The 24,241-nt window shown below is 44.9% G+C and overlaps 2 protein-coding genes across 2 annotated transcripts in view; one reads left to right on the top strand and one right to left on the bottom strand.

Annotated features, from left to right (window-relative positions):
* PER3 (period circadian regulator 3) overlaps window positions 1–1,824 on the top strand; it is a 66,334-nt gene extending 64,510 nt beyond the window's left edge. Inside the window, exon 23 of the transcript XR_009539107.1 lies at window positions 6–1,824. The gene's annotated coding sequence lies outside the window, so the exon portion shown is untranslated. The remainder of the gene's footprint in view (window positions 1–5) is intronic.
* Window positions 1,568–6,535, bottom strand: UTS2 (urotensin 2). Its single transcript, XM_060141559.1, has 4 exons — window positions 6,433–6,535; window positions 4,083–4,190; window positions 2,944–2,985; window positions 1,568–1,803 (listed from the first exon to the last, which is right to left on the bottom strand). Exons 1-4 carry the CDS (start codon window positions 6,533–6,535, stop codon window positions 1,682–1,684), a joined length of 375 nt encoding a protein of 124 aa, XP_059997542.1. The 3' UTR covers window positions 1,568–1,681.
* Between the last annotated feature and the right edge of the window lie 17,706 nt (window positions 6,536–24,241).

Below are 24,241 nucleotides of genomic sequence, written 5' to 3'. Positions count from 1 at the left end.
TTCAGATTCTGTAGAGTGAACCTGTGTTTCACAAAGTCTGACTGTGGAACTGGCAGCAACAGAACCTTGGAATTAAAATATGAATCGGAATCCTGAAGCCAACAGGACTTGCTAAATGTTACACCTTTCAAACCACCTGCACCTCCTGTCGTTTAAAACAACAGCAACCCAAGAAGGGAAGAGAGCTCAGTGTAGATGGGACGTGTACTCCTCCCGCAGGGACCGTTCCGGTGCTGCCCACGAATGATCTCATTTAATACAACCACGGAATAAGCAGCGTCGCTGCCCTCATTTTACAGAGAAGGACACGGGGGTGGAGAGAGCTGGATGGCCTGGCTGGGGGCTCACAGCTGGGTGGGAGCAATGACTTGACGCCAGAGCCCCGGCTGTAAGAGCAGCTGCCCTAGTATCACAAAACGGGAGGGATTTGGGATTCTACGGCGATGGAGTCCACCCTAAGCGCTTGCTGGTGTCATAAACATATTGGCACTTGTGCGGCCAGAGTCCTGTGTTAGGGAACTGGATTCAGTTGAAGTTCAGCAGCGAGCGATGTCACAGCATCCTCACAGCCACATGTCAGCATGTTCCTGAGATGACGCGTCCATCCTTCAAGCTAGAAACAACTTGCCTACAGATTTGTTCTTGATGTCTTAGACAAGGAAAGGGAAGATTTATCAGACCTGCGCTCTAAAGAGATTTTGGATGGTGGTTGACAAGATCAATACCGATTATGTGGCTGTTTGGTGCGGACCTGACCCTTCATTCCTCCTGAGTTGGGGGTGTGATTGGCTACAGAGCCGAGAAGGGGAGCCTGGGTTTCCCTTGAGAAGTGCTCTCCCGCGGGCATGGGCCGTGCTGGGAGCTGCGTGGAGCTCGCGGGTCTCAGCTCCATACTCTATACATAGATAAGCTACGATGGTATAGATGTATTAAGAGGATAAGTTAGTATGTGCACACACACACATGCTTTTTAAAAATTAACAAACCAGGCTATATTTCCATTCCACAATCTTAAATCCCACCTCAAGTTTCTTCTCTAAGAAACAGATAAGGTATTTTTCTAGTACTGTGCTCCTTGAGCTCACAGAAACTGACATCAAACAAGCTTCAGTGTTAAGAGATTAAAGTTTTCAAGTGTTCAGTACTTAGGTTAACTAAGGGAGAGGGGATCGGAGTGTGTGGACGCCCTCCTTCAAACACAAAGAATTCAGACTTCCCAGCCCTTAGCTTTAGGCATCTTTCACTTCGGACGCTTTTCCAAGCTAAGATACTGATTTTTTTTTTTTTTAAGTAATAACTCAGGTGGTTATTTTTAAGGGTTGAGAGGACATCATCACTAAGATAATGTAGGTTAAATGATTTGTAGTTTTACTGTTTTAACTAAAATTTACTTTTATGATTTTTTCTTCTTAGTATTTGCTTCTTTTCATTTATTTGTTTACTTTTAAACTTTTAGATAATTCTTTAAAGATAAATTGAAGGATAGATTTTCAGGATATGTTTATAAGTAAAAGAAACACTCATGATATTTGTAAAACATAGAGGATTTATTTTCCAAATAATAATGAACAGGGTATAGCTTGCCTAGTTTTTCATCTATACTGCTTTCAAATCAAGCGTTTTTATTTGACTTTTTCTAAGATGGTTGGTTTTGAGTTGCCTAGTAGATGTTCATGTCACTTCAGACACAGTATTTCCAGAAGCATTCAGAGGGAGTTCCACGTTTCTTGTATGGCTTCCTGATTCTGGCTAAAAGGTGACTCAGTAAAATGTTAGGATCTTGTCCTGAGAAAGCCTGAAATTAAAACAATCCAAATAAAAAAACAGGTTATCAATGAATTGAGTCCTACACACACAAATAGGAACCTTAGTTCCTTTAAAAAGTGTTTTCTTGCTGTTTTATGGAATAGAATTGTGGTGAGCGCCCAGCATGTAGGCTCTGGAAGGTCTCCTTGTGCCCTACCTGTGGTCCATCCAGTCTGTTTAGCCCTGTGATTGCCGTGAATTTTCCTAAACCCTCACTGACCTATTTCTATTTAAATCTGTCAGTAACATGTTCTATCCATTTACTGTCTTCCCTGTAAAGTAGGCCTTTTATTTGCCTTGAAATTAACTTCTTTAAGCATGGACCCTTACTTTTTTTTTTCTGGGATTTCATGAGCACATGCTAATCACCTGTATGATTTTAGAGTCTTTCATCATAACCCTTCTATTCGGAACAATATAAACATCTGAATGATAACGTTTAATGTAGAAGCCATCCCCGTCCCCTTCTGGATGGGTTACCTGCCCTGGGGCCTCAGGGGGTGTATGCCATCTTCAGAATTGACGGATTCCAGAGTATATTTTTATAAGGATGGTAATGGGTGCTACACCAAAAACAGGTGTCTCCAGTCAAAATATTTGGGAAATGCTTGGTTAAAATTAAATACGCTTATCTCATTTCCTGGAGGCTTTAACATGCTAATAATGTACATAAAGATATTACCAGGACGGGAGAGGGGCCAGAACCCGGGGTGTCACTGTAGGCTGGCTCGTGGGACTGGTATACCTGGAAAGCCCTTTAGGAGACACTAATTTAGAGTTTGAGGGGTTGATAATGATGAAATACAGATTTTTCTTGTAGTGTTTAAGGTCCTCCATTAACTGTGCACCATTTCTAACCATTTAATATTATCATTCATCAATCCCAATCACAGTCTGTCTTCTGCACCCAAAACGATTTCCTTCATATTCTGCTCTGTCACACATATGACATCTCAGGGTTTGGACCGTGTCTTTCTTCTATTTAGACATCATATGGCCGTGCTTGTCATACTTTATTTAATGTGCATAAGGATCACCTGGGGAATCTTGGTAAGATGCAGCTTTTGATTCAGTAGGTGCTGGGAGGTGGGGGCTGAGAGTCTGCATTTCTCACAAGCTTCCACATGATACTTACCTTTCTCACACTTCCTCTTGGGTAAAAAATGTTGGTACCGAGATCTGGAAAACAGTATTTTGAAACCATTCATCATCAGATCTGTTATTTCCATTTTACACTTGTCTTATTTAAAACGCACAAAATAGAATATTCCTAAATCACGTCTAGTTTCTGATTTTCCTTTTTTTCACACCACAGTGATATTTACTTGAAGGAAGATAGGCAGGCACCTGGTTCTTTCTCGCTTCCGGAATTCACAAAGGGCACTGCATTTTCCTGAGTTAGCAGTTCAGTAGTTTATCAAAAATATTTTATAACAAGTGAAATTCTTTCTACTAAACAAGCTCTATTAAAAGACTCCATTTTGTTTCCAGAATGTCCTGAGCATTTCTATCAGTGCTGGGAGGAATACAGTGACAGAGAAAATAGTGAAAGCTGCCATGTCATGGATTACTTTGTGTGCCACTGTGATGAACATTTTACTTGCATTTTCTCATTGACTGAACTTCACAATAACCCCATGAGTTGGGCATTTTTATCATTCCGTTTACTGGTTTAAGAAACTGAGGTACAGATAGATTAAGTAATTGGCTTAAGACTTGAGTAAGTGGGAAACCAGGATTGTAAATTTCACTTATTGAAAACTGGGATAATACCCTCCTTCCCCCCAAAATAAAAGTCCATACAGAGAACAGATATACTGAGGGACCAAGCAGAGCAGGATGCTTGGAAGGAGTTGCTGAGAAAAAGAAAACAGAAGATGTCAGAGGAAGTCTTTATGCCCAGAGGGGAGAGTGTTGGGTAACTAACTCATTTTATATAGCTGATCTTTATATTCCAAAATAGGATTTTACCTCATCTGATTCATGAGCACAGGGAGTAAATTCAGTGGCAAAAAAATGAGACAGGCTGGGGACTTCCCTGGTGGCGCAGCGGTTGGGAGTCCGCCTGCCGATGCAGCGACGCGGGTTCGTGCCCCGGTCCCTGAAGATCCCACATGCCGCGGAGCGGCTGGGCCCGTGAGCCATGGCCGCTGAGCCTGCGCGTCCGGAGCCTGTGTTCCGCAACGGGCGAGGCCACAGCAGTGAGAGGCCCGTGTACCGCAAAAAAATAAAATAAAATAAAACAAAATAAAATAAAATCACAAGAATCATTTTACCTGCTTTCCTAAGACCATCTCCTGTCTCTGCACCTGACATCTCTGGCAGCATCTGCAGAAGGGAAGCTCTTTCCAGCTCATCCAAGGTTGATTCGACATCTTCAGGTGCTACACAGAGTAGAAATAGATATTAGCAACTCAGCTGATTCTTCAATCACTTCTGCTCCTTATTGCCTTTTCGGGGGTACCAGGGACAAGGAGATAATACTAGAAAAACTTCAAATACTAAATTCCGGGTTTGTCGCCAGTAGTATTTTAACCGAGAAGTAGAAATGCTACAGTCCAGTTCACAAGCCGGCAGAACAGGAAATCAAGCGTGTGACTCTCATTCTGACTCCTCCTGCCTGTGTGGCCTTGCCAGGCCGTTCACTGCCTTGAATAAGAGGGTAGGGCTGAGCCATAGGGTCAGTGAAAAAGCACTTCCACTTACAAAGTGATTCTTCCTCATTTCTATTTACCTACTGCTGCCTTTCGCCTTTTGCTTTTAGACATATGGGTGGTGAAATTGGAGTGAAAGGAAAAATGAAGGAGTGGTTTTCTAAAAGACAGGATTGTTAAGGTTCTTCCTGTAAAGCAAATAGGATGGCATCACCTCTTACCTGCCTGGCCTCCAAGATTTAGACACAATTGTCAGGAAAGAGTCAGCTTTAAAATACTCTTTAAAGAAGTTGATAGCAACAATTTCAGGGTGAAATTTGGTCAGCTTAGTGGCATAGAAGATGCATGGTAAGTGTGTGCAAGGTGTGTGGGAAGTGAGTGTGAGGTCTGGTGAGCAGACTCTGGGCCCTGGCAGAGCAATCTTGGCCAGGTGCTGCAGTGGGGAGATGGAGCTTCTGGGGAGTCCTGTACTATCCACTTGCTTCACTAAGGCTTCCAAATCCTCAGCTACGACCTTGATTGGAAAGCAAAGAGCAAGCCGTTGTGGAGGCTTCTGGGCACATTCACAGTACTTCTGAAGAATGTTAATGAGAAATCTATAAAATTTGGCCACACATCAATGTTTATGTCATGAAGGATCATTTATGGAGAAACAAATAAGTGGGAAAAAATTTCAGGCAAAAACTCTAATGTAAAGCTGCCACTTGTTAAGAATTTAAGTGAGGGGCTTCCCTGGTGGCGCAGTGGTTGAGAGTCCGCCTGCTGATGCAGAGGACGCGGGTTTGTGCCCCGGTCCGGGAAGATCCCACATGCCGCTGAGTGGCTGGGCCCATGAGCCATGGCCGCTGAGCCTGTGCGTCCGGAGCCTGTGCTCCGCAACGGGAGAGGCCGCAGCAGTGAGAGGCCCGCGTACCGCAAAAAAAAAAAATTTAAGTGAGATACTATACTCATCTAAGTTTGGAAAAATCATAATCATGATATGTAATTTTTTGAGGATGACAGTAATATCTGAATGTTCATTCTTGGTTTCATCTTATGCTTTTCACTGTTCTTTTTTTTAAGTAGCAGAGATTCAATAAAGTTAATGCCCGATTTAGCCGTTAAGATGACTGCCACTTATGACTTCAGTGACTGTGGAAGTTGACTGATAGTGCATGAATTAGAGCTTGACAATTATCAGAAAGCTGCTTGAGAGAAACTTTAGAGAGTAGAAATTATAAAATCAATGGCTTAGAAGAGATTTTTTCCTTTATTAAAAAAAAAATGTCTAAAGTACCACAATTAAAGACAAGTTAAAATGCTTATGAACCTAATACCCAAGCACCAACCTTTTCGTTTCTTAAACTAAATTAAGAGCTGACAGCACAATAAGTATCTGCTTGACTGATACACTTTAAGAGAATTCAACTTAGAATTGAACTGAATGAAACATGAATCAAAAGGAAAACATAAATGTACTTGGAAATCTGTGTCATCCCTAGCCCCAGCCAGTCACTTCTTTATTTTTTAATAAACATTTTTGTTTCATATAACACGTGTCAGATGATTACTTTTTAGCTTAAAATAAGATACAATAAAAATATTTTACCCTATAATTGGAACAACCAATTCTGCATTCATCCAGTTCATTTAAAATAGAAACGAAAAGCAATGATGTTTTAAATTTAGTGCCATTTTCAAAATTGAAAAATAAAAAAAGAAACAGCTGATCAAAATAACTTAGAAATATAGAAGTGACATTAAATAAGCAATGTTACCCTTCTACTTTTACATTTTAGGAAGGAAAAAAAAACCCGTATCCATTCCTGACTCTAAGATGAGTTGTAAGGACCCTCAGAATTCTTTTCATAGCTGGGACTATTAATTTCACAAGACTCCTTTAAGAAAGAATATTCATTCTTATCTCTAACATTGCATTTAAGACCCTTGAAGACTCTTTCAAGACTGACATAAGGGAAAGAAATCATTTTACCTGAGAGCTGCAGGGGCTCTTCCCTGGAGTCAAGGACAGGAAGAGACCAGAGAGGATTTAAGCATCCTATGAAAAGCAAACAGCAGGAGACCAGCTTATACATGATTGGCAGGAGACCGAAGTCTTCCTTCTCGGCTTCTGGCTTCTGTTTGTGAGAACTCTCAACTTGCTTCTTCTTGGGGATATAGCTCAGTGGTAGAGCATTTGCCTGCAACTTGTTCCTTCTCATTCTGTGATCAGCGATTATATATATTATCCTATGACCTCATATCATCCCCTACAAAAAAAAATAAATAAATTTATTGGCTATGAAGGCGGAAAGACAATCACTTTGCATTGATGTAATTTTTCAAAGTAGCAACTCATAGACAATAAATTTACTGTCTTGTTGCCTAGTGTACAAAATAGGTATTAAATAAAGAACAGTTACGTTTATAAATCTGGCAAAAGGAGTAACTGAGAGCAATAAATCATGAGTTAAAGAAAGGATAAGACATGAGTTGGAGTGGCCAAGGCAGAGACATGGATTTATGAGTCCTACCCAGCAGAAGTATTGTGGAGCATGGCAAGAAATGTGTTGCTTTCCTTTTTTTTAATCTTTTGTGAATGAATAGATGAATTGTCATATTGTTTTGGGGGCTGCCATGCCTGAAGAATGACAATGTGTGGAATAAAACTCAAAACCAGTTATTTGTTTTTAAAAAGTGAAGATAAGTTAAATGCATAGCGAACATTCAGGCTCGAGGCAAGGTGTGTACATACACTAGGCCTCAGGTAAAACTACGAGTATAAGGGTCTTCAGAGAAGGGAAATAACTTTCCTGAAAGTTGGACATTACTCATTAAGGAGGATGAAAAACAAGCCTGAAAACCTGGCCGGTAAGTATTTCCAAAATTTCACTGCTCTTCCGCTTCCACTCTGCCCAGCGGCTCCCAGCCTGGATCGTTGCAGTAGCTTCCTTGCAAACATCCTCAAGGCCGCACTCTGCCCACCCGTCTCATCTCAAAACAGCACAGTGATGCTGTTAGCACGTTAAGTTAGGTCACATCGGCTCTTTGCTCAAAACCCTGTACTGGACCTGAACATAAAAGTTAAAACTAAAGAATTTCTAGGAAAATAAATAAATAAATGAACACCTTCACAACCTGAGGGTAGGCAAATATTTCTTAGACACGACACCAACCATATAAGAAAAGAATGGATAAACTGGACTTCATCAAAATTAGAAACATCTGCTCCTTGAAAGATACTGTTAAGAAAATGAAAACGCCAACCACAGCTGTGAGAAAATATTCACTAAACCAATGCCAGACTGAAGACTTCTCCAGTATATGTATAAAGAATCCCAACTCAATAAGTCAGCAACCCAATTAAAAGAACGAGCAAAAGGTTTGACATGAAAACATACATCCAACAAACGCCTGTACACAAATGTTCATAGCTGTAAATAACTAAAGGACCCAGGTGTCCATCAACAGGGGACTGGATAAACAAGCTCTGCTACATCACACAGTGGAATTCCACTCAGCAATGCAAAGGAACTACTGACAAACGCAACATGGACAAATCTCAAAAACTTTATGCTGAGTGAAATGAGCCAGACCCAGAAGAGTACATATTGCATGAGTCCGTTTAAATGAAGTTCTAGAACAGGCAAAATGAATCCGTGGCATCAAAAAACAGTTCAGTGAGAGATGGAGGGTTGACGGTGGGGAGACAAAGAACTTTTGGGGGTAATGAAAATGTTCTAACCTTATCAAGGCAGTGGTTTCCTTGGTCAAAACTCATCAAACTGGGACTTCCCTGGTGGCGCAGTGGTTAAGAATCCGCCTGCCAATGCAGGGGACACGGGTTCGAGCCCTGGTCCGGGAAGATCCCACATGCCGCGGAGCAACTAAGCCCGTACGCCACAACTACAGAGCCCGCGAGCCACAACTACTGAAGCCCGTGCACCCTAGAGCCTGCGTGCTGCAACTACTGATGCCCACGTGCCTACAGCCCGTGCTCCGCAACAAGAGAAGCCACCGCAATGAGAAGCCCACGCACCGCAACGAAGAGTAGCCCCCGCTCGCCTCAACTAGAGAAAGCCCACGTGCAGCAACGAAGACCCAACGCAACCAAAAATAAAATTAAAAAGTCATCAAACTGTACACTTAAAATGGGCACGTTTTATCGTATGTAAGTGATACCTACATAAGGCTGATTGGTTTTAAAGATTTAAAACCACGGTCTCCTGACTTCAGTTTCACTTCTTCCAATACCGCCCTCCCCTGACAACTCCACTCCGGCCATGCTTCCTCCTTACTACTCCCTGAACGTGCCCCTGCCTCAGGGCATTTGCAACTGCTGCTCCTCCCTCCCCTGGATTGCTCTTTCCCCAGATGTGGTGCTCGGCTCTCTTCCTCACCTCCTTCAAGTGTTTGCTGGAACATCACCTCCTACGTGAGGAATCCCCCAACCCTGCTATTTAAAAGTTGCAATGAACCCACCCCCAGCATTCCTCAGCACTCTTGCCTTGCTCTGTTTTTCCCAAGGCACTAAGCCCCCTCCAGCACATTATATATTTATATAGTTATTATACAAAGTGGGCACTCAATACATATTTGTCGAATCCGTGAATGGGGTGCCAACCACAGGTCAGGCCTTGTTGAGGGTAAAGAGCAGTGAACAAGAGGAAAAGAAGTTTCTACTCTTATGACCTTCCTAACCAGAGGAGACAGACAACACAACAGACAGATACCATGATTATTTTTTATTACCATGAAGAGGCATAAAGCCTAGTGCAGAGATGCAGCTGTAGGGCAGGTGGTCGGGGAAGATGTTGTTTTATACGGGGCATCCAGGAGGCCCCTGGGAAGGGACAGACGCCCAAATGAAGTGTGGGAGTGATAAGTTTGGAGGCTCCCGCATAGGAAATCGAGGAGGGGTGATCAGGGAAGCAGGAGGAGCACTAAAAGAAGAGTCCCAGGCTTCCCTGGTGGCACAGTGGTTGAGAGTCTGCCTGCCAATGCGGGGAATACAGGTTCGAGCCCTGGTCTGGGAGGATCCCACATGCCTCGGAGCAACTAGGCCCGCGAGCCACAACTACTGAGCCTGCACTCTAGAGCCCGCGAGCCACAACTACTGAGCCTGCGCGTCTGGAGCCTGTGCTCCGCAACAAGAGAGGCTGCGACAGTGAGAGGCCCGCGCACCGCGATGAAGAGTGGCCCCTGCTCGCCGCAACTTGGGAAAGCCCTCGCACAGAAACGAAGACCCAACACAGCCAAAAATAAATAAATAAATTTTATAAATAAATAAAAATAAAAGAAGAGTCTCAGTGCTAGTGGGGGAGTGGGGGCCACGCTGCTGACAGGCTGGGACACTGTCCAGCTCCGGGCCCTGATACGGGCTGCATGGGGGTCACTGGTATTTCAACAGGGCAACGACAGGGCAATTTCACACAACCTGTCTGGTGAGGTGGAAGGTGGTAGTCTAATTTCAGGCTTATCTCCTCATTCAGCCGACATCTCAGCACCTACCACGTGCCAGCACTGCTGCGTGGGGGGGACACAGTTGTGGCCCAAGAGGACGGAGATGGCCCTCGAGAACCTCATAGGAGGAATGGGGCCACCAGAAACCACTTAGATCCAGCTCAAGAAAACAAAATGTATTGGGAAGTCACGGGATATCTTCCAGGATCTGAAGAACTGTGCAGTAGCAGTACCCAGAGTCCCACTGGGGCTCTATTGGAAAAAAAAAAAAAAAAGCTGGGCTTTTGATAAACCCCCTTGCAGCAGAATACCTAGGACAGCTATTTGCAAAGGAGAGGATTGTGGCCTCAACAGACATCCCAAATGGAACACATTATGGCAAGAGCTAAAATATATTTATACCCAGGAAGCTTGCTTTCAGAAATATACCTTAAGCTAATAATACCACAGAAGCAAAAAATTACCTGAAGCCATCATCTAAAGCCTTATCTAGAGTGGAGAAGACATTAAATCAAAGGTTGCAAACTCAAGTGCATATAGAAATCAAGAGGTGATAATGTAAATGAGGGAGGCAGGCTTGGAGAATGACAATAGGGAGTAGTGGGGTCTGTAGCAAAGTGGAGAACATATGCTCTCTCCAAAGGTGGATGGATTGCAGCTGCCAAGCTTGAAGTTTATAAATCTGAATCTAAGGGTCATCCATGATTTCCTTGGCCACTAATTAAAAATTTTAAAAAACAACAGCGACAAGAAAGTCCTAGCTAGCACTATGTGTTTCAAAGCAAACACATCCACACAGCATAACTCAACCTACATGCACCCAATTCTGGCCCAAATGCCCAACATAATTGATTGAGTTAGTATAGAGGTTATCAACGTGTAATTTTAGTAATCATTAACATAGTAACTAAAAGATTATAGGAACTTGGGCAATAGAATAACATCAACGAATTAGAACATAAGATGATTGACACTCTGTGAAAAAGGGGACTGTGGACAAGAACTGTTATGTAATATAATAATATGTAATATAAAATTGAAAATAGTTCTGTGAGGGTAAAGGATTTTTTTCTTTTCTTAAAATGCTATTTTGCACATACATATAAAATATATATGTAAAAGTATGTGTAGCCTATATAACATATATGTATTACGTGTGTGTGCACGCATGCATGTGTGTGTATGTGTAAGCACTCATGAAGTAAAGTCCTGCCAAGAGGTGGGGAAGCAGGCAGGCTGAGACTGGGAGTCTGTTGGTGCCCCTCGAGGAAGTTCAGAGAGGCGGGGCGAACGCCAGGCTGCTCCCTCCCCTGTGGAAGGGGCAGCCGGCCAAGCTTTGTCATTCTCTGGTGACTCAGGGGCACTTCTGACAGTTATTAGTGGTGGTTTTACAGCATGGCCTAATTAAGTTACGACTCAAGCTTCAGCTCAAAAGAAAATTAGCTTCTTTCCTTCAACAGACCGTCAAGGACAATGTCACCTTGTCCCAGAAATGTCCTGAGCACGTCACTCAATCCTAACAGTCCTCCAGCAGAGCAATACGACTTCACATTCATGAACATGTATGAACAGCGACCCCCTTTTTAAGAGGTGGGATTCCTTTCACTAGTCGCAAATTACCTTTGTCAACCAGAGGGGTGTTTTTTGTGTCGCATAGAAGCAAACCATTAATAGGACATGTTTTGGGTGACTTGTGCCCATGGAGCAACAGTACCTACTGGATGTAAGTACAGAAGTCACAAACTTCTTTTTAGTCCTTGTGTTGAAATTAATCTAAGTTCACCTGCTCTGCTGCCGTATTCACCCCTTCATAACATGGGCAGAACTTCTGAATACAGTATTTACATTGATTGTCCCCGCTTGTGAGGACTCCTTGAGGAGAACTTGATGGGAAGTGACTTTGGCAAGTGTTTGAAGCCTGTTCAGTACATTCTTGGTGATGACTAACTCTCCTAATTCAGGATGAACCGTCAGGAACGGGCTTGTGCCCTTCAAATATTGCAATAGCATTTCAGTAGCCATTCTTTTAGGCCGACCCTGGACTGTGGAAGTTCAGAATCAGATGTTCAGCTGATGTTGAGTTTGTTTCAGATGGCATGGGGTCCACTCTTATTTCTGTTCGTGTAAAAATCAGAGGTTATAGGCTCTCAGATATAGATTTAATGTATATTAATTAAAATTCTAAATTTGCCCTCATCTATATTAGTTACAGCCTTGATTTGTATTAAATTATATCTCAGGTAACCATTTTGTATAAATGGTTACTGAATGCCTGCCTTGTCGGTTGCGTGACAGCAATAAACTGTGGGACTTGAAGGCTTCTCGGCAGAATCAGGAGGGCTTTGCGGGAGAGGCAGGCAAGGGACAGGTGAGGGAACAGCCTAAACCAAGGCCTAGAGGGCGTGTCCCGCAAGTTTGCAAAAGGCTGGACACAGCTAACAAAGACCAGAGGGATTGGCAGGACCGATCCCATCACCAAGTCAAGAAATTTGGACCGTCCTTTAATAGCCGTGAGGAGGCAATGAGGGGTTTTCAACAAGGGAGTCATGTCATTCACTTGCTCATTCAACAATATTTATTGAGCACCTAGCATGTGCCAGGAACCTTTCAAGATACTAAGGATACAAAAATAAACAAAGCCTCAGAGTTTACTCCCAATGCAGCAGGTGGTGACAAGCGCCATGAAGAACTAAGTAGGCTTAGGAGGGTGATGATGGGGGGGCTACTCTATACAGGGGGTCAGCATAGAAGGAAATGAGGAGGGTGACATACGGCCATCTGAGAACAAGAGCATTCCAGGCAGTGGGAATAGCAAGTGCAAAGGCCCTGGGGTAGGACTGGGCTCTGCCTGTTTCAGCAACACCCAGGAGGTCAGCGTGGCTCAAGCAGAGTGATCAAGGGGGAAAACGTGCAAGTTGAGAACAGAAAGATGGTAGAAGGACAGATCTAGGTTTTTAAGGACTTAAAACAGCTTTAAAACGAGTAGGATAGGAAGCCCATTTGGAGAAATAGTATGACAGTGTGAATTATGTTTTAAAAAGCTCACTCTGGCCACTGTGTGGGGAGGATACTGCAAGGGGGACAGGGCAAAAGCAGGGGGACCACCCTCTGGAGATGAGAACTAGAGGTGGTGAGAAGGGACAGATTCTGCAACTATTTTGAAGGAATAACCAGCGGGATTCACTGGTGAATTGAAGGTGAAAGATACATCGAGGATGATCCCAAAGTTATTGGCCTGAGAACCTGGAAGGGTGGCGTCACCTGCGACTAAAGTGCAGGAGCAGGTCTGCAAGGGATGTCCAGAGTGGTTTGGACACGTTAGTATGGGGGTGCCTGTTAGACACCCAGGGGAGAGGTCAAGAGGACCGGTGGATGCATGCAGGGTCTAGGAGGAAGACCTGGGCTGCAGACAAAACTTGGGAGTCATCAGACAGTATCTAAAGGCGTCGGTGCATGAATCACCAAGGAAGTGAAGGTGGAGAGAAGAGAGGAGGGTGCGGGCCCAAGAGCCCCATGAGGAGACATGGAGGAGCCAGCAAAGGGGCCACCGGGGGGCCAGTGAGGGAGACGAGAACCGAGGAAGAGGCCCGATGAAGACAGCGTTTCTAGAAGGAGGGAGGGATGGTCCATGTCAAAGGTTGCAGACGAGGAATAACTGGGGGGGGGGGGGATCCAGGTAGCAACACAAAGGGTCTCGCAACTTCGACCAGAGCAGTTCTGGTGGCATAGAGAGTTGAAAGGCTGATTGGGGTGGGTTCTAAACAGAATGGGGACTTCCCTGGTGACCCAGTGGGTAAGACTCCGCACTCCCAATGCAGGGGGCCTGGGTTCGATCCCTGGTCAAGGAATTAGATCCCACATGCATGCCGCACCTAGGAGTTCACATGCCGCATGCTTCAACTAAAGAAGCCCTCATGCCACGACTAAAGATACCACATGCCACAACTAAGATGCGGCGTTGCCAAAATAAATAAATACTTTTTTTTTTTTTAAAGAGAGAGAATGGGGAAAAAGGAAGTAGAGACCATGAACAGAAAACTCTTTTAGGGAGTCTTGCTGTGAAGGGGTGCAGAGAAATGGGAGCAGCAGCTGCTGAGGACCCGGCGTCAGGACAGAGGTGGTTAGAGAAGGACCATGCCACAGGTGGTCTTCTGGCTGTAGGCACGACCACACCTGCCTTTTGCACGTGGCGCCCTCATGTGGTGACCTATGTGGCCAAGCTGAGTGCCTGGTGCCTGAACCACTCCCCTGTCCCACCTCCACTGGCTGCACAGAGCCCACTTCCCGGGGGCCGGGGTAGAAGCAAGTGGACCCAAGGACATGGTTGTGCACAGCTCCCAGCAGGTTTGTGAGTGTGAAGAACGTGCAACAGCAAGCACAGCTGTTCACAGGTCTTTTTGGTGGTAACCAGGTTCTGAACTTCAGGATTCCCCTGGGTGCCAATTGACCAAATACTGCTTTACTATAAAAAAGCTCTTCATTCTGAGAAAAGTCTTTATAGTGGCTTAGTGGGCCACACCTCATCTCTTACGGTTCTCCACCTTGCTCACTCCCCTCCAGGCATGCTTCCACCTCAGGGCCTTTGTACTGGTTGCCCCTTCTGCCTGGAATGCTAACCCCAAATATCTACATGGCCAACTCATTCATCAACTTTGAGTCTCTGCCTGCCAATGCTTATTCAAAAATCACATGCTGCCCATTCCTCCCCCTTGTATTTCCCACCCCCTTATGCAGCCTATTTTAAATGTTTTCATTTAACATGTTTTATTTACTTAATATGTTTATTGGGGTTATGATGAAGGCAGAGACTCTGTTTTGCTCACTGATGTATCCCAAGTGCCTTGAAGAGTGGCTGGCACATGGTGGGTCTCAAACACTATTTGTTGAATGAGTGAATTTTTGGAAATCCTTTTAGCCTGGTGCATGAGTTCTGTGTTTATTTTTTTTCCAGCTGAAGCTTATTGTCTCAGTCATTTAGTGCTGTGTAAGAAACTACCCCAAAACCTAGTGGCTTAAGACAACAACGATTTTATTGGCTCCTGATTCTGTGGGTCAGAAATTTGGACTGGGTTGTTCATAGGAGGTAGAGAGTCTGCTGCTGTTGTTTGGGTCATTCACGTGGCCCTGGCTTCTAAGAGGACCTCACTTGCCTGGCTGGAGGTTGGTGCTGGCTGGCAGCCAGACCTCCCTCTCCACCTGGTCACTCATCCCCCAGGAGACTGGTCCTGGAGCCTTCACATGGCATCTCAGGGCAGCACAAGGGCAAGCATGGAAGCTGCGGGGCTCTTGAGACCCCGGCTCAGAAACCCTCAAGGTCACTTCTACTGCATTCCATTCATCAAAGCAAGTCCTCATGCCAGCCTACATTCAAGGGGTGCTGTATTAGTTTTCTGGGGTACTTAAACAACAGAATTATTGTCTCACAGTCCTGGAGGCTGGAAGTTCAAGAGCAAGTTGTTGGCAGAGTTGGTTACTTCTGAGATCTCCCTCCTTGGCGTGTAGATGGCCACCTTCTCCCTGTGTCCTCACATGGTCTTTCCTTTGTGTGGGTCTGTGTCCTAATCTCCTCTTCTTGTAAGAACACAAGTCCCATTGGATTAGAGCTCACCCATTTGAGCTCATTTAACCTTAACCATCTTTTTAAAGGCCCCAACTCCAAATACAGTCACACTCTAAGGTACCAGGTTTAGGACTTCAACATATGAATCTGGGGGCGACACAATTCAGCCTGTAACAAGGAGGGAGAGAAACCCCATTTCTTGGTGGAGGAACTATTGCAATCTACCCACTTAGCAAACTGGCCACTGTCCACTTGCCCAACATAGAAGACGTCTGCTTCCAGAGCCTCTTCTCAGCTCAGAGTGGACAGGAAGTCAGACCTGGGTCTGGTTTGGAAGTGCTTCTGTTCAACATCCCTGCAGGGACTTCAGGTCAGTGTGGAGGGCAGAGGGTGACGAAACAAAATCAGAAAGCCAAATTCTCATGAGGCAGGGCCCTCAGGAGAAAGTCCATGCCCTCCCTTCCAAAGGAGTCTCCAGCCCTGTCCTACTTTGGTTTTGGCCCAGCTCTCAGGACTGCCTCTGGCTGGACACCTGTCTCCTGCCTCTACAGTTTCTTCTTTGCTCATGATGCTGTTTGCCTTGTAGAAATCAACCTCATCGTTAAGACCTAGCCCGAAGGCACCCTGTGCTTGCCCCCTCCTAGGGGAGCCCATGGGAAGAAGACTTATCAAGTGGTGCACCCACCTCTCTCCTCTGTTGCTGTGGACTGAGTGTTTGTGCCTCCCAAATTCGTATGGTGAAGCCCCAACCCTCAAGGTGATGGTGTTGGGAGGTGGGGTCTTTGGGGAGGGGGGTGATTAGGTCATGAGGGTGGACCCTCATGAATGTGATTAGCACCCTTATGAAAAGAAACATGAGATGCACCCCAATGTTCTTTGCAGCACTATTTACAATAGCCAGGTCACGGAAGCAACCTAAATGCCCATCGACAGATGAATGGATAAAGAAGATGTGGTACATATATACAGTGGAATATTAGCCATAAAAAGGAACAAAATTGGCTCATTTGTAGAGATGTGGGTGGATCTAGAGACTGTCATACAGAGTGGAGTAAGTCAGAAAGAGAAAAACAAATATCATATATTAACGCATATATGTGGAACCTAGAAAAATGGTACAGGTGAACTGGTTTGCAGGGCAGAAATTGAACACAGATGTAGAGAACAAACATATGGACACCAAGGGGGGAAGTGGCAGGGGGTGGTGGTGGTGGTGTGATGAATTGAGAGATTGGGATTGACATATATGCACTAATATGTATAAAATGGGTAACTAATAAGAACCTGCTGTATAAAAAAATAAATAAAATAAAATTCAAAAATTCAACAACAACAAAAAGAAAGAAACATGAGAGAGATGATCTCTCTCCACCAAGTAAGGACACAGCAAGAAGGTGGCTGCCTGCAAACAAGGAAGAGAGCCCTCACCAGAACCCAACCATGCTGGCACCCTGATCTTAAACTTCCAGCCACCAGAACTGTGAGAACTAAGTGTAGGTTATTTAAACAACCCACTCCAGGGCATTCTAGACATGTATGGAAGGTGTTGGCCAACCATGCCAGGCACCGTGCCAGGCACCATACCAGAATGTTCATGTGTCATCCCATCAAATCCCACAAATCACCTTCATCCCCCAGGGCTGACCACGGTTGTAGGCACAGAGCAGGGACTCTGTTAACAATGATCAACTGAAGTTCAAAATGCATTATCAATCCCTGCTGTGAGAAAAAAAGGGGAGACCCTCAAAATATGAAGAACTCAACACAAGTAGATGTTTGTTGATTACAGGAAAGATGTATTAAATCAGACCCAGAAAAAATATTTAGAAGAGAAATTAACACAAAATAACCCAACTGTTCAAAATTTTTCTTCTTCCCAGCACAATAGCTTCCACAATCTGGAAACAAACTCCAGCAAGTCTCCTAGGAAAAGTTTTCCTTGTGCTCTTCTGCATTCCAGCGGGTCTATTAATGAAGGGGTCTTCCAGAATAAGCACCTCCTAACGTGTACCCATCTCTACTTTAACAGCAGAGTCGTTATGTTAACACCCCCAACTAATTTACTGCAAATGGGAAGCTGGCTCTCCCTCAAAGCACACGTTTTGTCAAGCCCAGGGATGAAGCCCCGTCCAGTTGCAGAAGGATTATCTTGAACTTTTTAGATCTAATTTCCCTTCAGACTCAGAGTTGGCAATTTTACAGTTCTTCCACCAACATCTGTTGAGACAAGCATGTGAGTGCCCAGCCCTATCACATCTGGCAGTTTGGACATTGCTCTGGTGGCAGCCAGGGCCCATCCAGCCCAGCAGAGTCCACAGGGCTGTCTGCCCCAGTGAGAGTCGACAAGCTCACATCTCTGAAGACAGCCTAGGGAGGCTTGGCACTTTCTAAATGGAAAAATAATAATGATGATGGCAAGATTTAGGCAGGTGTCCCAGGCTCTGTGCATTGTGGACAGCACATGCCCAAGTGTCCGGGAGGGAGGTACAGAGCCACAGTGGCATCCCTGCTTTTCAGGTGATGGAAGCGAGGCTGCCCAAGTTCCCATAGCTGGTCAACACTGAGACTGCCGGGGGACCCAGGTCTGGCTGCACTATCTTGCTGTATTTGACATCCCTTGAATGTCCCACCCCTGACATTGTTGGAAGTGGGGGGTATGTAGCCAATCCCTTTCGAGGAGAGGCCTGGATACTCAGGGGTCCCTCCACTGCAGGATGCCAGGGGGAGCGGTTTTGTGGAATTGGACCAGTGTGGCTTGCCCACTCCTGCCCTGAAATGGGGTTGACCACATGAGAAAATGGCTCCATTCCCAAAGATCAGAGCACAATTCAGTGGGCCTAGATTTTTTATAAAGCACTTTGAGAATCAAGTCCATACGTTTGCCTTAAAACTGACACATTTCTATGGGACCTTGTGGGCAGCAACAGATGGGCTGATGCTTCTCCTTCAGGCATCATTTTTCTAGCAAAGACGTCCATCTCCATCCTTGTGACCTAGAAAACCACTTCTCAAAGAAGGATGAGCTGCCAAAGTAATGACGCTCTGGGTCTGGGTTTAACACACTAGGGCATGCGTCATGGCCCGCGAGTGATGGCGGAAGAGGAAGGGTGATGGTTAAATATACACTCTATTTATTGATTTGATTCATCCAATTACACAGGAAGCTTGTTTAGGAGAGGTTCAAGAGAATGACTCAAGTGTCTCCTGAATGATGCCCAAAGGGCTTCAGCCAGGATTTTTGTCATATTTCTGATATTAGAGGAGACTTTCAGCTAGAGAATATTAATCGCGACTGAGAGCTCCGTGTGAAGTTAAGTGGAAATGAAAAGTTCAGAAAAGATCCACAGGGGATAGGTCGATGAGGAGAATCGGTGCTGAGATGAACTGAACCAACTGGGTGACTTTATTGAATGATTATTATTTCTACTTTCCATCGTTAACTCATATGTAATGGAAGGCAGGCTATACCCTTGATACTTCCAATGCATTTCATTTTTAAAAATTATGTATTTATTTATTATTTATTTATTTTGGCTGCGCCAGGTCTTAGCTGTGGTACTCGGGATCTTTGCTGCGGCATGTGGGCTCTTATTTGCTGCATGCATGCGGGATCTAGTTCCTCGACCAGGGATAGAACCCGGGACCCCTGCATTGGGAGCACAGAGTCTTACCCACTGGACAACGAGGGAAGTCCCTTCCATTGCATTTCAAATCTAATCATCAAAACCAAATTCTGCACATGCCTCAGAGTCCCCGATTCACAGGAGTACTGGGTTTTTCAGGCAAGAAAACCCTCTTGTCCCCCGGAACAGTAACTAAGCTTTGATTTCCAAAGTTCTCCTTTAGCCTTTTCTGAGATCAGAATTTAGTTTACCCGAGTCCTCCTGGGTAAAGACAGGGGGAGAAGATCTCTCCTCAAGTTCCAAAAAACACAGAATATCAAATTATTGCTTCAGTTCAAATAATTTCATTTTGATTACTTCTTTATTGTAAACATCTTCTTGCTAACAACCACCAAGAATACACCTGCAGCCAGAAAACGTTGCATTTTTTGATTCGTTTCATAGAACCCTACACCATGAGAACCACAAGAGATTGGAAAGGGCTTTAAGGATTTGAGTTGGGTGACAGGGGGTGGGGGGGCGGGTGGGTGTCCAAGAAAGCAAGGCTTTGCTCTGGATTGGATGCTGTCAGGAAGCAGGGATGAGTCTATGCTTGGATATCCTACTAATTCTTATCCGGAAGGTCAGGAGGCTAAACCCGTAATTGGAAAAGAAGCGGCCGTCTATCATATTAGTCAGGATACAGGGTGTTGGATCACCTTTGTGGTTCTTACAATGTTCTTGCTTTTGTCTGAGCAGAGGTGACCTCGGGGTGCTCCTGTTTTTGTCTTGGTCCAGCATGGACGCAGGGTGCCCTGTCTGATGGTGTTCCGTGAAATCATAGATGTTCAGCAGAAGGACACTAAGGCCCAGGCCACCCCACTGTCCATTTCCTCCTGCCATTCACCCAGGTACTAGTTTCCTCAAATATGGAATATGGTTCCTCTCTCTGTGATTTACAAGCAGGAACTCATTTCATCAAATGTTCCCTCACCTCCCATGCCCCTCACCCTGCAATGGCTTTTCTCCACAGCCCTCCAACATGCTGTGGGGATATTTACCTCTGGTTTATTTGGGGTCTGTAAGCTCCATAAGCGCAGGGCTGTCTATTTTGTTCCTTCCTGTATCCTCACTGCCTGGAACACAGCAAGTGGTCAATAAATACTTGTTGCCCATTAGTTAAAGAACATATCTATATGATAAATACATGCCTGGCCAAAACACACCTGTTTTTTTTTCCTAGTGGAATGTTCCAAAGTCCTGATCCCTGGGGTCACTCTTCAAAAGACAGTTAGGAGTAGTTCCATCTGCCCACCCACTAACAATCCATCATCCGTCCACTCATCGAAACATCCAACCATTTACACACACTTCACCCATCCATCTGCCATCCATCCACCCACCTACCCACCCATCCATCCATCCACCCACCCACCACCTATCCATCTATCCACCCACCCACCACCTATCCATCTATCCACCCACCAAGCCACCCATCCATCCCCTCACCCACCCATCCACCTACCCACCCATCCATTCTTCATTCATCTTCCACCCACCCATCCATCCACCTTCTCTTCATCCACCATCCATTCATCCCCCCATCTATCTATGCACACATCCATCCACCCACCCACCGGTCAACCATCCATTCATCCATCTGCACCCCATCCATCTGTGAAAGTAAAAGAAACCTCATTTAAAATGGAGTCAGGAAGCCCTGAATGGGGAGCTCTCAAGCAAGTACACTCATGGCAAACTACATAACCAAAAGGAAGACAGAAGATAAGTTATTTTGACCAGGAAGGACATGTTTCACATAGGAATTTCATCTCCTGTTAAAGAGAAAGAAGGGAGATCCCTCCCTGCCCAACTGCAGCCAATGAGAAACCGTCACAACTCTTGTTCCTCTCCAGTGAACTTTTGTTCAAACCCTCCACTATTCCCTCCTAAAACCTAATAAAAGTTAACCTTCCCTTTGCCTCTCCGGACTGGCCTATGGCTCTCCACAGCTTTTTTGTCCCGAATTGTAATTCCTCCACTATTCCCAATTAAATTCGACTCTGCTTTTATAATTTTATATTAATAAAATATTATTAATATATATACTTTTTAATTTTTTAATTTAAGATTGACACACCCATCCATCCATCTACTTATAGCTTTTAGGGGTTTGTACATCATTCTTACTCAGAAAGTGAACATCTTTGGTAAGTTTCCCAAAGGTAAGTTCTCCTTTCTTGTTTCTTCCTTGTCCGTGTGTCCTCGTCCTGGGCAGTCCCTGTGTGGCCATAGTGCTGCTTTGTCAGGTGCTTGGCTAACACCTGGGCTGGGCCGTTGGGTTTGGGAAGCGGACCCTGATGGTCTGAGACTGGGCTTCACTCCCGCCTCGTTAAGTACGAGGTCCTGCTGCCCTGGAAGTGCAGGAGAAGACCCGGCATAGGGCGACCTCGGGGGCAGGGCTGGGAGGGTAGACTCGGGCTCCGCAGGAGGGCGCCACCTCCTACACCACCCACAAATCCATCACACGCCCCCGACGCGGGTTCTCTTAGGCCAGGGTGGGGCACGGCCTGGGGTGGGCGTGTCCGGGGGTGTGTCGATGTGTGTGGGCGTGTCGGAGCCCTGCGAGGCGCGGCCAAGTCCAGGCGGCATCGGGAGTGGTCGGGAGGAGATGGAAGAGAAGAAGCGGGGCCAAGGCTCTGCAGGATCGGGGCGTGGCCCGGGTGGAAGAGGCGGGCCAATGCAGGGACGGGGGAAAGGGGCGCGGCTAGGGTCAAGGCCTTGGTGGGTGGGGCGGAGCTAGGTGCACCAAGTCAAGGCTGGACAAGGCCTCCCAGGACTGTGTGGGCAGAGCCAGACACCTGGGATAGGAGCCTGAGCCCCGGGAGGTGGGCCTGAGCCCCGGGAGGTGTGGTGGAATCTCAGGGGGGCCTGAGCCCCGGGAGGTGTGGTGGAATCTCAGCCCCTGACTGGTGGGGCTGGATGGGCCCCAGTTTCTTGCTCCAACCCTGAGATCAAGGGATCTAGTCTCTCGAGTCACCGGCACGGCACCTGTTCCGAGGTATAAGGTATCCCGGATGCACAGGTGTAAGTCTCTGTCCCTGCGGGCCTGCGCTCTCCCCGCGCAGGTCTGACACGAAGTGCTCCTTGCCCACGTCGGGTCTCTGGGACCTCAGAGGCTTTCAGGCCTCTGCCCTTTCCTGCCGTCCAGATCGCTCGCTCCAAACGCATCTCTGCCCAGGCTGAGGGAACAGATGACAACTGGCCGCAAGTGATGCAAATGACTAATATTTATCAAACGGGAACAAAGAAAGATTTTACCTTTTCTAGGTAGCCCTATCCAACTCAGACGGGGATGCTCAACATGGTTTCAAGCTAGTGTTAATTTTAAATAAATGTAACAGAAATTATTTTCATTCTATGTTAATTCATAGGATGCAAACCCATGCTGGATCAGTCAATACTAGATCAGATTTAGGGCTGTGAAATGACGTGTCATATACCGGAATACACAAAATAAAAGAAATGTGTTCTAATAGGGCTTCCTTATATCAGATTTTAACCAACACCACAGTTTTATCGTAAATAAACGTTTTTAAAGGAATTAAACCAATATTATTTAGAAAGTTAATTCTGAAGCCCATTTCTGGATTTTATAATAGAAGTTAAGTATGGTCATAATTGTACTCTATGGCTCCTATAATTGAAGGTAAGTAAAAATGGATTAATTTCACAGTCAGAATTACAGAAGGATGTATTTTTGCCTTATTAAAGAATTTTTATACTTGATATTTAGTTGTATTTTTGCACCTAAGTAACATTTTTGAGTCACCACATGGGAATAAAAATCCTTTTTGAGAAATTGCTAAAGAAAATTTTATGGTTTCGCTTTTTGGTAAAAGGCATTGTTATAACATAATTTTAAAAATATACAGTATTGGGCTTCCCTGGTGGCGCAGTGGTTGAGAGTCCGCCTGCCGATGCAGCGGACACGGGTTCGTGCCCCGGTCCGGGAGGATCCCGCATGCCGCGGAGCGGCTGGGCCCGTGAGCCATGGCCGCTGAGCCTGCGCGTCCGGAGCCTGTGCTCCGCAACGGGAGAGGCCACAACAGTGAGAGGCCCGCGTACCGCAAAAAAAAATAAAATACAGTATTTGCAAGTATTCCCATTTACAAAGTCCTGAGAAATATTTGTTCTTAATGTTCTGTGTCATTTGATGGACTTATTTTTTCACACAAAATTGGACACAGCTGCAGACCAGTTAATGGTCATCCCTGCTGGGAAGCCTTATGTACATGACACTCCTCTGAACAAATTCACATCGAATTTGTTTCCAAAACAAATGATAATCTAACAACAGCGTGGCATTCAAAGAAAAAAAGTGAAATATGCTTTGATGTGACTGTCATAGCCTGCTGAAGATGGAGTTGTCTGACAATATGGAAATCTTATTTCTGCATTTGACCTACATTTCACTTTTTATATTTTTATTTCAGGCACAAGGAATGAATGTAGGGATTTCAGTAGCCCTCCTGGAAGAAACAAAAACTAGGGAGAATAATCCAAAGGTGAGAGCATTCTGGAAGAAGAAATTGATTACGCAAATGTCATATAAGGAAGCCTGATGTCACTTTATGGACCTCATCAATATGTTTCTTCTGAAGGGAAATATCCTCCTATTTAAAAAAATTCACTGACAGTTGTTGGCTATGTTGTTATTTTAATAACATGATACAGCACATTTATTTCCCTTCTTTATTCTATTTTATCAGAATAAAACAACAACGAATGTGAATTTCCTCTCATGTCCTTGTTGATTAAGAACTTTTCCTTTGCAATCCCACCATCTTCTGAAACTGGACTGATAGCTCAGATTGGACTCAGATGAATGTAGATTTCTTTATTTAAAAAATTTTCACTTATCTAATTTAATTTTTGTTGTTGTTGTTTTAAACATCTTTGTTGGGGTATAATTGCTTTACAATGTTGTGTTAGTTTCTCACTTATCTAATTTTAAATTAGCATGCAGTGAAGTGTACACTCTTTGCTAAACAGTTCTATGAGTTTTGACAAGTTCATAGTTGTGTAACCACCATCACAATCAAGATACAGAATAGTTCCATCCACACTCCAGAATTCCTTCATGCTGACCCGCTGTGGTCAATGCTTCCTCCCAC

This window comes from Lagenorhynchus albirostris, chromosome 2, assembly GCF_949774975.1.
Source record: "Lagenorhynchus albirostris chromosome 2, mLagAlb1.1, whole genome shotgun sequence".
Lineage (NCBI taxonomy): Eukaryota > Metazoa > Chordata > Mammalia > Artiodactyla > Delphinidae > Lagenorhynchus > Lagenorhynchus albirostris.
The sequence above is the reverse complement of the archived record's forward strand: the minus strand, read 5'-3'. Positions and strand labels throughout refer to the sequence as shown.